Source organism: Lygodium microphyllum, chromosome 18 (assembly GCF_053477565.2).
Source record: "Lygodium microphyllum isolate KBCC chromosome 18, Lygodium_microphyllum_v1.1.10, whole genome shotgun sequence".
In the NCBI taxonomy this organism is placed as follows: Eukaryota; Viridiplantae; Streptophyta; class Polypodiopsida; order Schizaeales; family Lygodiaceae; genus Lygodium; species Lygodium microphyllum.
The window spans coordinates 43,236,022-43,249,767 of record NC_141152.1 but is presented as its reverse complement, the minus strand read 5'-3'; the positions used below and the strand labels follow the sequence as shown (position 1 = coordinate 43,249,767).

General features: G+C 39.3%; 1 protein-coding gene across 1 annotated transcript in view; it reads right to left on the bottom strand.

The window, feature by feature from the left end:
* Nucleotides 1-805: 805 nt before the first annotated feature.
* LOC148020807 (clathrin light chain 1-like) overlaps nucleotides 806-13,746 on the bottom strand; it is a 39,303-nt gene continuing 26,362 nt past the window's right edge. Inside the window, exon 3 of the mRNA XM_087698616.1 lies at nucleotides 806-1,453. Within this exon, the coding sequence (XP_087554742.1) occupies nucleotides 1,085-1,453 (369 nt within the window). The 3' untranslated portion in view covers nucleotides 806-1,084. The remainder of the gene's footprint in view (nucleotides 1,454-13,746) is intronic.

Below are 13,746 nucleotides of genomic sequence, written 5' to 3'. Positions count from 1 at the left end.
GAAAATGGAGGAGAAATAAGGTAGACAAATCATAGTTAAAGAGGTACTAATAATCTTTATTTAAGTTTAAATACAAGACAATTGTGCTTTGAGATTCCTCTATTCCTAGGAGGCGAGATCTTTTCTAACTTTGATTAATGTGGTGAGTGTTGTAATTAATCATTATCCTAGGATAAACATAGTTGTAATTTTTCTGCCCCCAATTCTTAAAATTAAATTGAATATTTCCCCTCATAGCTGCTCATTTTCAAGATAAGTTTACCTTAAAGCTGGAAGAATAAGCACATCAGAAGGCAAGCATGCTTGAAAAGATAGGAGTGTGCCCTTTATCAGTGTGGAAATTTTTATCTCATACTATGATCACCAAATAACTTGGACGATGCAAACTTGCTATGTACATTTAGATCATCCATTAACAAGCAAATACAATTTTCTAGATATTTTATAGCTTCACTTCTTCCAAGGCCTTGGCATGCCTCAACATTTACATGTTCTCAGTTGATCGATGTTTATGAAAGGAAGGTAATTTAAGTGCATTAAGAATGTAATAGTCCCCACAAGGATGAGGTTGAAATCAATGACATGACTCCAATACTGCCACGTAGGCTATAGCCGTACAAACAGTAAATAATCTTAAGCTAAAGAGAGACCACATTTGCTAATGCACCCTGCAGCCACTATTGCACCTAGAGAAACTAAGCAGTTAATGCAAATACTTCGCTCTGTCAATGTTCAGCATATCAAGTTTCTTGCATCTTCTCTAAAGAACAAATGTGAAAGCCAAATTCCACATTTGATCACTTCATAAGCAAGTCTTCCAATGATGCATTCAAAATTTTAATTTTCAGTATCTCATAAAGATGAAGATGCTAAATTTGGTTCATAATTGAGGAAATTGATTAGAAAACAAGATATACTCAAGTGCTAAACTATGATGTTTATTCTCTAACCCAGAAAACAAAAATGCCCTGCTAATTTGATTAAATACATTGGCATCACCCAGGACTGCCTCTAGTGTTCATGTAGTATTACTCACTGCAAAAAAACTGGTAAGCATATAAGGGAGAAAACCTATAGAGTAATTTCAAGCGCCTGCATTAGCTTGGATGCTTCCTTGCCTCTGAGGGGCTGCTGGTTCTGCTGGTGGAGCAGGTTTGGCATTCGGAGCATTTGGATCCTCGCCACTTGGTGCTGCAGCTGGAGGGGCTACTGGGGCTTTCATATGAGCTGGTGGATTGTGCTTCAGCTTCACCAATACTTGCCGCATACGTGTCAGATCTGTTGCCTTCCCTGGTTTGGGACCTTGATTAATGATAACGCTGGGTTTCTTCTTATCCTTACCTCGAGACTTCACCTCCATAGAAGGAAGTTCATGCGGTATCAACTCAGCAACAGCCTTCCAGTAATGTTTGTCTGCATTTGCATGGAACTTCTCCTGATTCTCAAGAAAAACCTGAATAACAGTACCCCCCAGTAAGTGGCATGTCAATTGACACAAAAAGAACAAGTAGCAGGAAGTACCAAAACCACCTTCACAACCAAGACCTCATGAAGTCCTCCCAATACCCAAGAAAACAGAAATTCCACACCAAAAAATGACTAAAATTTCATGCATCGCCTTAAAAAAACTATCATGCTTGATATGTACAGCTAACTGAAAGTTCACAGCAGCTTAGCTTCACCTATCTAGAATTTTGAACAGCAAACTTGGAATTTTGAGCATGTGCATTAATTTGTGGTAGACATAACTTTCCCTGAAAACCCCAAAAATAATATTAGACTTAGAGAAACTTGTGTGTGGTGCTGGGTTTAGGGTTCCCCCCCCCCCCCCCCAACGGGGGGTGTGGGTTTTCAGGATTTCTAAGAAGTCAGGGTTTAGGTTTTTGGAGACCTCCAAAAGGATAGAGACTAGGAGAAACTTTCTGCTGACGAGTGGCAACAGAAACAAAAATTGTGCCATGTTGCCAGTGTTACATGACATTACCAGGCATTATGGCTGCATGGAAGATTAGTCTCAGATTGATAGTGTTGGTATTAAATTTGGCATCCATTTTAGTGTTTACGAAGTGATCCATTTGCATGGATTGACAATAGCTTTATCAAGGATGAGTTTAATGGTTCTTACTTAAATAAGCTTTATTGGGATATCCGCCCAAATTGGGGTAAATACTACTACATTTTTTATCTGCTATATGTGAAGAAGATTACCTGACATGGATGTATTTCAGACACAAGATCTTTTGATCAAGTGACAACACTTGGACTATCAGAGTGAATAGTTATACTCTATGAAATCTACCTCAACTATCAGAGGAATAGCTAGAGGCATATTTCGAGGCTCGAGCTATAACAGGGTCAAGAAAGCGAGATTGATGCTTGAAGTCTGTAAACAAAATCCTCATATCTAGCTTCTTATCTTGTTTCTTGCTTGACTAGGTGATCAGCCATTGCCAAAAGATTAAGGATAACCTGAAATTGACTAACTAGCCTCCCCACTCAGCATCAGCAAAACCTGACTCAGCACCCAAATTGCAAAAGTGGTGTCTTGACTTGTAAGGACATCAAGGACCTGATCAAGCTTCTAAATTTTGTTGCATCTTCAAAAGTGGTGCCCAAGCACTAATTAATGATACAAATAAAGCCTTATTGGGACTGTAAATGGAAACCAAAAAAGGAATAAATGTAATACAATGCACTAAATGACTTGGGGTATCTGAAACCCCCTCTCAGGCCCAAAAAGGTGAAATAGGAGTAGTGGAATAGGCATCCCCACCTCGTAATCCACGTATTCCACCTAAAAGAAAACCTCTAAGGCAGAACAGTAGAGAAAATGTGCTGATAGTGCCCCAAACTTGACCTCGAGAGAGAAGCCATTAGCTCCATGTCTCTATGCTGGTGAGAATGTGAAGGCATAGCCACGAAGTCATTGTTGACACATCCAATGGCTCAACCTAGGTAGAATTTGTAGATCCTAGGTGTCAATAGGTAAGATTGCAGCTTGATATCAACCATCCCCGCCAAGGGAAGGCAAAGAATGCAAAGGCTTTTTGCCGAGGTGTATGAAGGACCGCACAATGAGTAGGGACCCCTTCTTAAACTAGAGGAAGAAATCTGCCTCTAAAGATGGAGAATTAGGATGCCTCTCTAACAGAGATAGAGAAGCTGAAAACTCATGAATCATGGCCTCCAAAGTGTCTAATGACAAACGAAGGACCATTAGTGGTGCCAAAGAAGGTACCTAAGGCTGCAAAGAAACAAAGGCCAAACAACTCCTAGAGATGGCCTCCCGAAATTGAGTAGAAGAGGGATAGAAGGTAGGGGTATCACAAATGATAGCCTCGATGCCCTAATCTAAGTTGGTGTCCGTGGAGTCCTACAAGGGAGAGTGGATCTTGTGGAGCCATAGGGAGGCAACAAACTTTGTCTATCAATGGACTGGACTGCAAAGCCGAAGGAGTCGAACAACCTTAGCCTCTTGACAAAGCGAACAACCAAAAAGGAGCCTCTATCTCTTGGTGGAGTGGACTACAAAGCCACAGGCTGTGGAAGCCATTGGACCCAAAAGTAGGTGGGGAAACCTCTCTAGCACGTTGAGGTGGTCTCCAAGGGGGCTTATTGCCTCGTAAGGTCATCTCCCAACTAATGCAACGGGAAACAAATTGTTGGTATTCTCATAACCTTTTTTTGTCTCAATGAAGTACTAGGATCTTTAGCTCTTGGTGCACCTTTGCTATGTTATCATGTTGAGAGACGAAAGTTGGAATAGTATGCTTTGATATCATGTCGAGAAACAATAGGGTTTGTGAGAAAAAACACAACGAATACGGTGAACACTAAGACGAAGAAACTCAAAGACACTGAAGAAAAAGATGAATGAAGAATGATGAACACTAAATCATGCTGAATGAATCGTGCTAATACAATGTAACAAAGCTCGAAGATAAGCACACTGTCCTAGGTGATTAGATAGCACCATGTGAAAGAAATTTGCACTGTGAAGGGAGTGAAATGTGGTCCTTTAGGTAGAGGTGTCAATGACAAGGAAAAGAGATGCTCTTTGGAGGGAGCGAAACATATATGCTTGTTGAAACCTCTCTATGATGATGGTTGCTATCAAGTAGAGAAATAGGAAACTGTCGGAACAGCCCCTCGGCATGCTGAAACGCCACGTATTGCGCCCTCAAACTATGAAACGTTCAGTGTCTCGTTTGGCCTGCCTACAACTACTCTTGGTCCGATCTACTGCCCCCGTTGCTCCTGGTCTTCCCTAGCCTCCCGCCCGCCTGTAGCAACTACCAACTACCAGCTACTAGTTGCCAGCTTCATCAAAATTAACCTCATCTCTCTTCCTTCTTCTCCAACCTCCCTCTTCCTTCTTCCTCTACTTCACTCTTCTCTCTCTTCTTCCTTCTCCATTCTTCTCCTCTTCTCTTCTTCCTTCTCCCTTCTCTCCTTTTCCCTTCTCTCTTCCAAGTTCTAAGTTCTCAACTTCTCCATCACTCTTGAGCCTTCTCCCTTCTCTTGAACCATTTTTATTTTAGTTTTCAACATGAAATGGCTTCATCTTCCCACCCCGCTCGTCATGCCGGTGGTCAAGGAAGAAGGTCCAATGAATGGTCATGGTGGGAAGAAGTAAATGCTAACCCCCCATTGAGTGGTGGAGGATCTCGACCATGGGCTTACAAGCTTTGCCCATACAAGTAAACTAGTGGAGCAAACAAGGTAATTCGTTGAACCGAGCATTTCTATTTTGAATTTTTACTGATTTTAATTTTTCAAAGTTACTTAAATATTAGAATATGGAATACCAATTGCCAATTGTTCTGTTTTATACATAATTAGGTCCGAGCTCATCTCCTACATGAGTTAAATTTAGAGGTATAGCTTTGTCCTAATGTGACCTTGGAGAAGCAAAGGAAGGTTCGTGACCGTATAATAAGTCAACAAGCTTATCTTGTATCTAGACCACAACGTGTTGCAATTAACCCTGCAACTTTTGTGACACCATCCCCATCAAATGTGTATAGAGCAAGATCGATATCAAAAAGTGCTATCTCCACACCTACTACAAGCAGTGCATTGGCAACAACGCTACATGTTGCACGTAGATAAAGCACACTTAATACTAGTTGGGACCCCAAGAAGAAGAAAGAGCTAGATACATTAGTGGCACGTTTTTCTATCATGACCACATTTTCTTGATCACGTTTTTTCTACCATGTAGCGCCATCATTAGAGACCTTACACACCACCTTGTTCGACAAGAAAAAGTGCCTTGTTGAGCAAGCAACAATGACTAAAAAGAGCCTGTGGACTAAAAATGGAGTTTTGTTGATTTTTTATGGTTGGAGTAATATACGCAAGCGATCCATTTATGAAATGGTTGCTTATTCTTGTGGGGAAATGTATTTCATATCTTCACATGACGCATCGGGGATAGGAAAGTCAACAGATGTACTTGCAACAGAGTGGGTTATAGGTATTGAGCTTATTGGCCCAAACATGTTGTGGGATTTGTTACAAATGGAGAGTCCGCAAATGGAGCAACAGATGCTATTATCTAGGGATATTATTCGCATATCACAATTTCATATTATATGGCTCATTGCTTGAATAACCTACTAAAGGATATTGGTAACCTATCATGGATTGCACTTGTCATAGAGCAAGGAGCTCAAATGGTTAGCTTTGATTTGAATCACCAATTTCTTCGCCATCAGTTCTCTTTGTGGTTGAAGAAGACACTTTTAAAATACTCTGATACTAGATTTGCTTTTAGCATCCTGATGCTAGGTAGATTAAGAGAATGCAATGGTACCTTGAGGCAATTATTTCTTAGTGATGAGTTCACCTCATCAACATTGGCAGATACTCCTACAGGTTACTTATGCTTGAAAAAAGCAAATAACTCTGCTTTTTGGAATGATGTAAAGCGGATAGATGCTATGGTATCACCTATTGTGCATTTATTGAGAGTTACGGATGCTATGCAACCTTGCATTAGCAAGGTATATGAGGCTATGGATAGGCTGAATAAAAAGCTACAGGAGTTGGTACCAAATGATAAGATATATGAGGAGATATGTCATTTAGTTATGATGAGGTGAAACTTCTATAGCTCACCCATACATGCAGTTGCATTTGTTGTGAACCCTGAGTTCCAAGGCAAGGTTCAAGAGAATGACACGCATGGAGACTTATATTGTCTTATCTAGTGCCTGATCATGGCACTAGACGAAAGATCAAATACCAACTTTCATGTTATAGGACCTTTCGAGGTTCTTTTGGTTGTGGGGATGCACAGGAGAATCGCTGTAAGATTGGGATAGCTTTGTGGTGGGAGGACTATGGTTCGAATGGCATGAGTTACAGCAACTAGCCATCCGTATTTTGTGTCAGTCAATTAGCTTCACTTGTTTAGAGCAATTGTGGAGTACATACACTCACATTGCCTTAAAGAAGAGAAACCGTCTTGGTGTGGAGAGGGAAAATAATCTAGTATTCATTAGTGCTAATTTGAGGATGTTATGTAATAATATGACAACAAAGCCTGATCCATTCACAGAGTGGGACATGCAACAAGAAGAGAACACATGCTGATGTTGAGGGAGATGCCACAGTACATGGTACACATGATGATGAGACTGGCACTTCAAGAGTAGCTAGAACAGCCTCAGATCATAATGATGATCTTTGATTTAGTTTGCTTATCATGAGTCTCGTGATACATGTACATTGTATATGAGATTATCATCATTGATGACAGTGTGATACTTGGGCCATTGTGCCATACTGATATAATATTTATACTTGCAATCTTGCAGTTGCCCTTTGAGCTATTTTAGCATGCAACATTTTGCTTTAGTCTAGGGATTAAACTTCATATTTGTAGTCTTTTTTGGGGTGATGAGCATGTTCTTCCAAAGATTAGACTTTATATTTGTGGTCTTTTAAGTTTTTGGCAATGGAACCATGGGCATATTCTTTCAGCTTAGACTTTAAAGTTTAGTTCATTGTTCATTGTTTTATGGCATATGTATTATGCGCTTTATAATTGAATAGCTTAACTCTTGAGCCTTGTAAGTTGTAATTCAATTTCTGACGACTAGTTTTAGAATGATGCATGATATCTTTAAAGTTAAAGCTTGAAATGATTTGTCCTCGTGGATTATATACCTTGGTTTTAACACTCCACATGGATTAAGAGTAAAATATTTTTTTAAAAAAGCCTGAATTTTTATTTTTTAAAAGTCGTTCCCATTCCCACATCCCCGTTCCCTAGGTTTGGTATCCCTGTCACCATCCCCATCCCCATTCCCCGTTCTTGTTCCCCGTTTCATGTTTCTATGCTGTCAAGACAACTAACTAGAGAAGAAAATGCAAGAATGTCAGAGAAGATCTCTCCATGTAAGTGGTTATAGACAAGAGATTACTAGGCAACCCTCCATGGGAGAAGCAAACTTAAAAATGCGGGTATCTAATGTAGGGATGATAATGGCTTGAATCTGTTACAAATGCAACCTCCATAAAGTGATTGATGGCTGAGAACTATTGCACGGGTACTAGGGTAGCAACAAGCGCTAGAACCACACAATCATGATGAAGATGCATACTGTACTAGTCCACTAAGAAGTGAAACCAGCAACAAAACAATGGAAATGATGCAAAACACGTTCCTAGGCCTTGTAGACTCAAAACACAACAATCAAGAGTGTCTAATATCACGAGGACGTGAAATTTTATTGCTTTGCTTAGCATTGGATTAAAAGTTAATCAAATTTGCAAATGTGACTTGCACATGTAAAGTGCACTACATGGTACCGAGTGTTAGAACTTGGCCAAAAACATTTAATTAGCCATTAGTATCAGTGGTGATGCTAAAAATTTGTCATTAATTAATTAAGTAATGCAAGTCCTAGGTTAATGAGTGCTCATGATCACTTAGGTGATAAATTGGACTAACCAATTTAATTGTTGACTAGTTAGATTATTTTTCTAGGCAATGAAAATTTTATTAAATTAATTTTCAAAAATTATTCCGAAAATTAATTTAATGGAAAAGATAATGCTGGAAATTCAGTTTAGAAGGCTGCACTTCGCAAAACTTGCCCGTGCAAGTTTGGAAAAGCTAAATTTGGAATGAGAGGTTGGATTGTACTACTAGCTCTGGGAGCCATTTCTTAGCCATTGGAGACCATTTTGGTAAAGACAGTTGCGTAATCCTGACCAAAGGAAGCTAGTGATCGCAATTGATATACTTTTTCCTGAAGTTTACAGCCTCTGATGCTCCCTTTGCTGTTGATGAATCCATTTGGGACTAAAAACCAAGTTGGCAACTCAATTTCACCAAATCCTCGCTACAAATCTCTGAATTTTCTCTCTCTACACCATTCTCTCTCTTTGACCAATCATTTCCTAGCTTTGCTCCAAGTTTTATAGCAATCCAACCATTGGAGGTGGAGATTTTGACATATCTCTGTTGTTAACTCTAATTTATTGCAGAAATTAGGGTTTGACAACCACTTGAAGAAGTGTGCCTAGATTTGAAGGCTTCATACTTGAATTTTTAGAGCTGAAATCAACGTATTTTCAAGAGAATTCAAGAGGCCAACCAACCAAAGCATTGAATTTTGGGATAAATTTATTTCCCAAGGAGCACGGTCAATCCCCTATCAAATCAATGGGCAAATTGATTTGAAGGCTTGCTAGTCATTTATACAGCAAGAGACACTTGGATTAGTGGAATACTTGTAGTAAGTGTTGAATTAGGTTATTTACCACCCTATTCGAGAAGGAAGCCTTTTTTCTGTCTAGAGCTGATGGCGATATAAAAAGAATCTCCAAAATGAAATTGCCTAACTGCTGGTATGGCATCACGATCAGCTGGACAACACCACGAATTGGGATACCCACTAAGATAGGGGTGTGGACAACAATGGTAGAAGGTTAGGTTGAAGGTGTGATGGGGAAATGATGAGGAATGAATGAGGGAGTAAGTGTTGAGTGATGAATACCCATGCTCTATTTATAGACACATAAGTCACTAAACTATCTAGGGTGGTGTGTTGGTTCTCTTAGATGGTGCTAGACACTAATTACTAATATAAATAGCGCCTTTTTGGCATTATAAATGGAAATCAAAACTTAATGTAATACAAAGCACCAAATGACTTCCATATCTTAATACTCTCCTCCATGTCATTATCATTCATACATGGATATTGCATCCTACTATAGAAAGGGACTTTTGGAGCAATGTGCTACTTGTCTACAGCTGACGTGGTTGTACACTCAAGCTTTGGTATATAAATTTTGTTTCCAAAGTCCATTAGTTCTAAGTTCATTTCTTCTTGTTTTTTTGTCCAATTCTCCATGTATATAGCATGTTCATTACTTTGCTTCCATCGCTTCACATTTCTTTAACAAATAAATGCATCCCTTCTACTTCCTCGAGTAGAATTCATAGACTTTGATGACTTAATCCTGATCTTAAGGAACTACCTCTCACTTCTTCATTATCGACACACATAAGAACGGTCACACACATTGGTTTCCTCGTGTAGAGCTTGAGAGCCACAACTAAAGCTAAAGAAAAGAAAAATGGAACAAAAAGCAAAACCCAAAAGAAGAGAACAATTCCTTTGCATTCCTAACCTTAACTCAATGCCTTGGTCCCTTTGGGGTGGGCCCTTTTGGGTCAAGGCTAAGCCATCTCTTCACTCTCTTTGATCACCCTTTTAGGGCTTAAGAGGGGATTATCTTCTAAATTATAATATTTTTCTAGCACCTTTTTGGGTGATTAAACAACCTAAAAAAGCACTTTTACTTTTGGTATGTCAGACAATACTTTTTCTAGCTCTAGTATGTTCAATAAATATGGACTCGATATCTAGACCCTTTTTATCCCTTATTCATTATCATCAGATCGTGCAAGCACTCAATCACCATTGCCTTTATCATCAACTCCCACCTAAGGTTGTTGTCAGCTTGCTGCTACCTTTGTTGTTGCCTCTGGAGTCTCATCACCATCATCCTAAATGCATTGCCTAGCTACATGAGGTGTTGCTGAGCTGCGAGAGGCTTCTCCATAGTTGTTGCCAAATTCAAATTGTGCCAATGAGCCCTTAGTCTCCTACAACCTGCATTTTCAGCCTCCGCACTGTCCTACATCATCCCACTACTATTGCTAGTCATCATCTACAATCAGCTTTTTCCAATTCTGATCCACGTAACTATGTTTTATTGCATTTTCATCAGCCCCACCTCCTACCTACTGCATGGATCGTATATAATTTTGCTGCACTCAAAATCCATTCTTAAAAGACAACACTCTCCCTCATTCCACTTCACAAGAGACCGTGATTATTAGACAATCTCCAAGGTCCTTAAGCTCGCTACATTTGTATCAATTCCTTCATTTCTTCATTAATTCATTCATGTATTAGTTACTTTCTTCTTTTTTTTGTCTTCTTATCCGAGAGAGAGAGAGAGAGAGAGAGAGAGAGAGGCCTATTAGTATTGCCTTCAGCCTAGATATCGAGCCTCTACCTCCATTTGGCTACATTGCAATTGGTTCTTCAGCTCCTTGAGCATTGTATCATTATGTTATCATTTTATTTCCATTCATTCTGATTGGTCATTTATTATTTGTCTTGCTCATATGCTCTTGAGTATTTTCCATTAGCCTCCACACTCCCACAAATACTACCCTTGTCTCCATTAAGCAAACAAAGGGATTCAAGATTCTTCAAGCCCAAAAGAGTCGTACATATGTACATATGGAACAACTCCTCATATCATACCTTAGCAACACATAGTGAGCCCTTACTTTGTGATGTGGTTCACTCTTCTCCAAGGCTTCAATTAGATAAACTACTAGTTGCAATAAAGAGAAGAGTGGGAATCCTCCCATTTGAAGAAAGAGAAGAATGTGGATGCTTTCTTCACTCAACTCACTGAATTTCTACTCATCTATTCTCTCTCTCTCTCTCTCTCTCTCTCTCTCTCTCTCTCTCTCTCTCTCTCATGAGGAATTCTAAATTAATGAATTGAAATATTTACAAAGGGCCTTCTTACCAACCAAGCACGCTCAAAGACAATGTAAAAAAAAAGGCCTTCAAGTTCTCTCCTCTTTAGGGAGATTTGAGGTAAAAAGCTCTAATCTCGACTTTTGTAATGATTGCATATATGGAAAACATGTGAAGTCTCCTTATTACTTTGATGTCATTAAGAAGTCTAATGCTCTCGATTTAGTACACTCTGATGTGTACACTATGCATGTTAATTTACATGGGGGTTCACGTACTTTGTCACTTTTTTTTATGATTTTAATAGAAAGCCATGGATGTGTGTATTAAAGAGGAAAAAGGAAGTGTTCGATGCTTTTTAAAGGTTTCATGCCTTTGTTACCACACACAAAGGGCTTAAGTTAAAAGCTATAAGAACGGATAATGGGAGCGACGAAGTATGTTTTTAATGAGTTTAAAAAGTTTTGTGAGATGCATGGCATTAAGAGGGAGTTAACAACCCCTTACAATCTTCCATCAAATGGCGTGGCTAAAAGATATAATCACACATTTTCTGAGAGAGCCAGATGCATACTGTCCACAGCTAATCTCCCGCAGCAGTTCTAGGGAGACCCTCTTAAAATTGCAGTTCATATATGTAATCGCTCTCCCAATCGAGCATTGGAAAATGGCATTCCTATGAAGAGGTTTGGTCTGGTAAACTTGCTTCATATGACCATTTGCGTGTCTTTGGTCATGATGCCTTCGTACATGTTCCTGTAAATCAAATGACTAAAGTAGACATGAAATCCATCTAAGGCATCTTCATGGGATATGGAGATGAGGGAGAGATGGGTTATAAAGTTTGGCTTCCTCAAGACAGGAAGATAGTACGCAACCAAGACGTAGTATTTAATGAGACAAAGTTGCTGAAAAATGCTACACATAGTGACCTTGACAAAACAAAGGTCAAATTTCAGCATGAACAACCAACCATTCAACAACCATTAGTTGAACATTCTTTTGCTTTTGATGCTGAAAACGAGCAGCAACCTATCATGCTACAGCCAAAAGATAATGTACAGCAAATAGATGCACAGGATGGAATAGGACAGCCAGAAGAACATGCTGAAAACAGGTTACAGCAGCAAGAAAATGCTGAAAATCAGCCACTGGGTGATGGTGTGCACATACCTGAGGATGTAGGCCCATTGTTTCACAATACAGATCATTGGGTAAGAAGGTGTACACGTATCCAAAGGCAACCACAGAGGTTTCAGCCATCTTTGGACTACATTTTATTGATTGATGAAGGTGAATGTATGACATTTAGAGAGGCACAGTCATGTGAAAACAAGAGAAAGTAGGAGCTTGCTATGCAAGAAGAGATGAAGTCTCTGTATGCAAATTACAGATGGCATCTTGTACCTTTGCCCAAGGATAGAAAAGCTATTTCTAATAAATGGGTTTACAAGGTGAAATGTATTGATGGAAAGCCCAAGTACAAGGCACGTTTGGTTGCTAAGGGCTATACACAGATTTAAGCGCAATCATGCTAATCATTCTTATACACTAAAAAGGTTGATGATAAAAGCCTTATTGTGTCTGACTTATATGTGAATGGCATGCCGATTGCAAGAAAGCATAAGAGTACTTTAGATGCTCTTAAAAGGCAGCTAAGTTCAGCCTTCTCAATGAAAGATTTGGGAGCAGCTGAACACATTTTGGCCATGCACATCATAGTGCGGGGAAGTTTCAGAAACGAGGGAAACGGAAACGAAAAAAAACGGAGTTTCAGAGTTTCAGCCAAATTTTGAAAATGGGGAAGCGGCGTTTCGAATTGTACACTAAAAAAAATACAGTACTATGTGGGTATGTAAATATATCAATGCCTACAACAACATGTACCCAAATTTCATACAAAACTTTGAGTCTTTATGCCATATGATTAAAATCATGATTCATTACACATTTCACGAGTCATAACTCATGACTCATGAGTGAAGATTGAGGAGTCAAGACTGAGGACTCGATGGTTGAAACTTAAGACAACTTAACACAGTTAAGACTCAATTTTCAAAACTTAAGGCAATAAAATAAATTAGAATTTATGACTCATGAATAATCTATGATCTAAAGAGCAGTGAAGACTGGCATCAAGAACAGTAGAACAAGAATAATTTGTATAATAAGTGGGATCAAGATCAAATGATACATGTTAACTATCTCATGTGAATAATCTGTCAAAACTCCAAAGTTCAGTGAGCCTATAGGTATCAACATCAATGAATAACTCGCAACTCTAGTCTAGACTTTGCACTACTAAACTGACTCCTATATATCAGGCGTCATAGTCATGACTCATGACTCATCCGGACTCTGAAGATTTGTGCACAATCTCCTCGTCCGACTCCGAGGACCCTGATCAAGAAGTTGATGAAGCAGCCTCAACCTCAGCCTCATCCTCAAACTCTGGCTTTGACTATGCCTGTGATCCACAACCACGTGAGGCCCTCACTCTAACCCTCCTCTGTTCAAGGATCTCATGCACTGGTGCCGATAGCTCCTCATAGAGCATGGAGTGAATATCTCATTCCTGCTGTGGTATCTGCTCCTCTAAAGGTGAATGAGACAAAGATATATCATATGAGAGAAGATTCAATATGTTCAATGTTCATACATATCACAATTTGCAATCCAACTTCCAAGCAAATTAGCAATGTCAAGTATCAAGGACTCA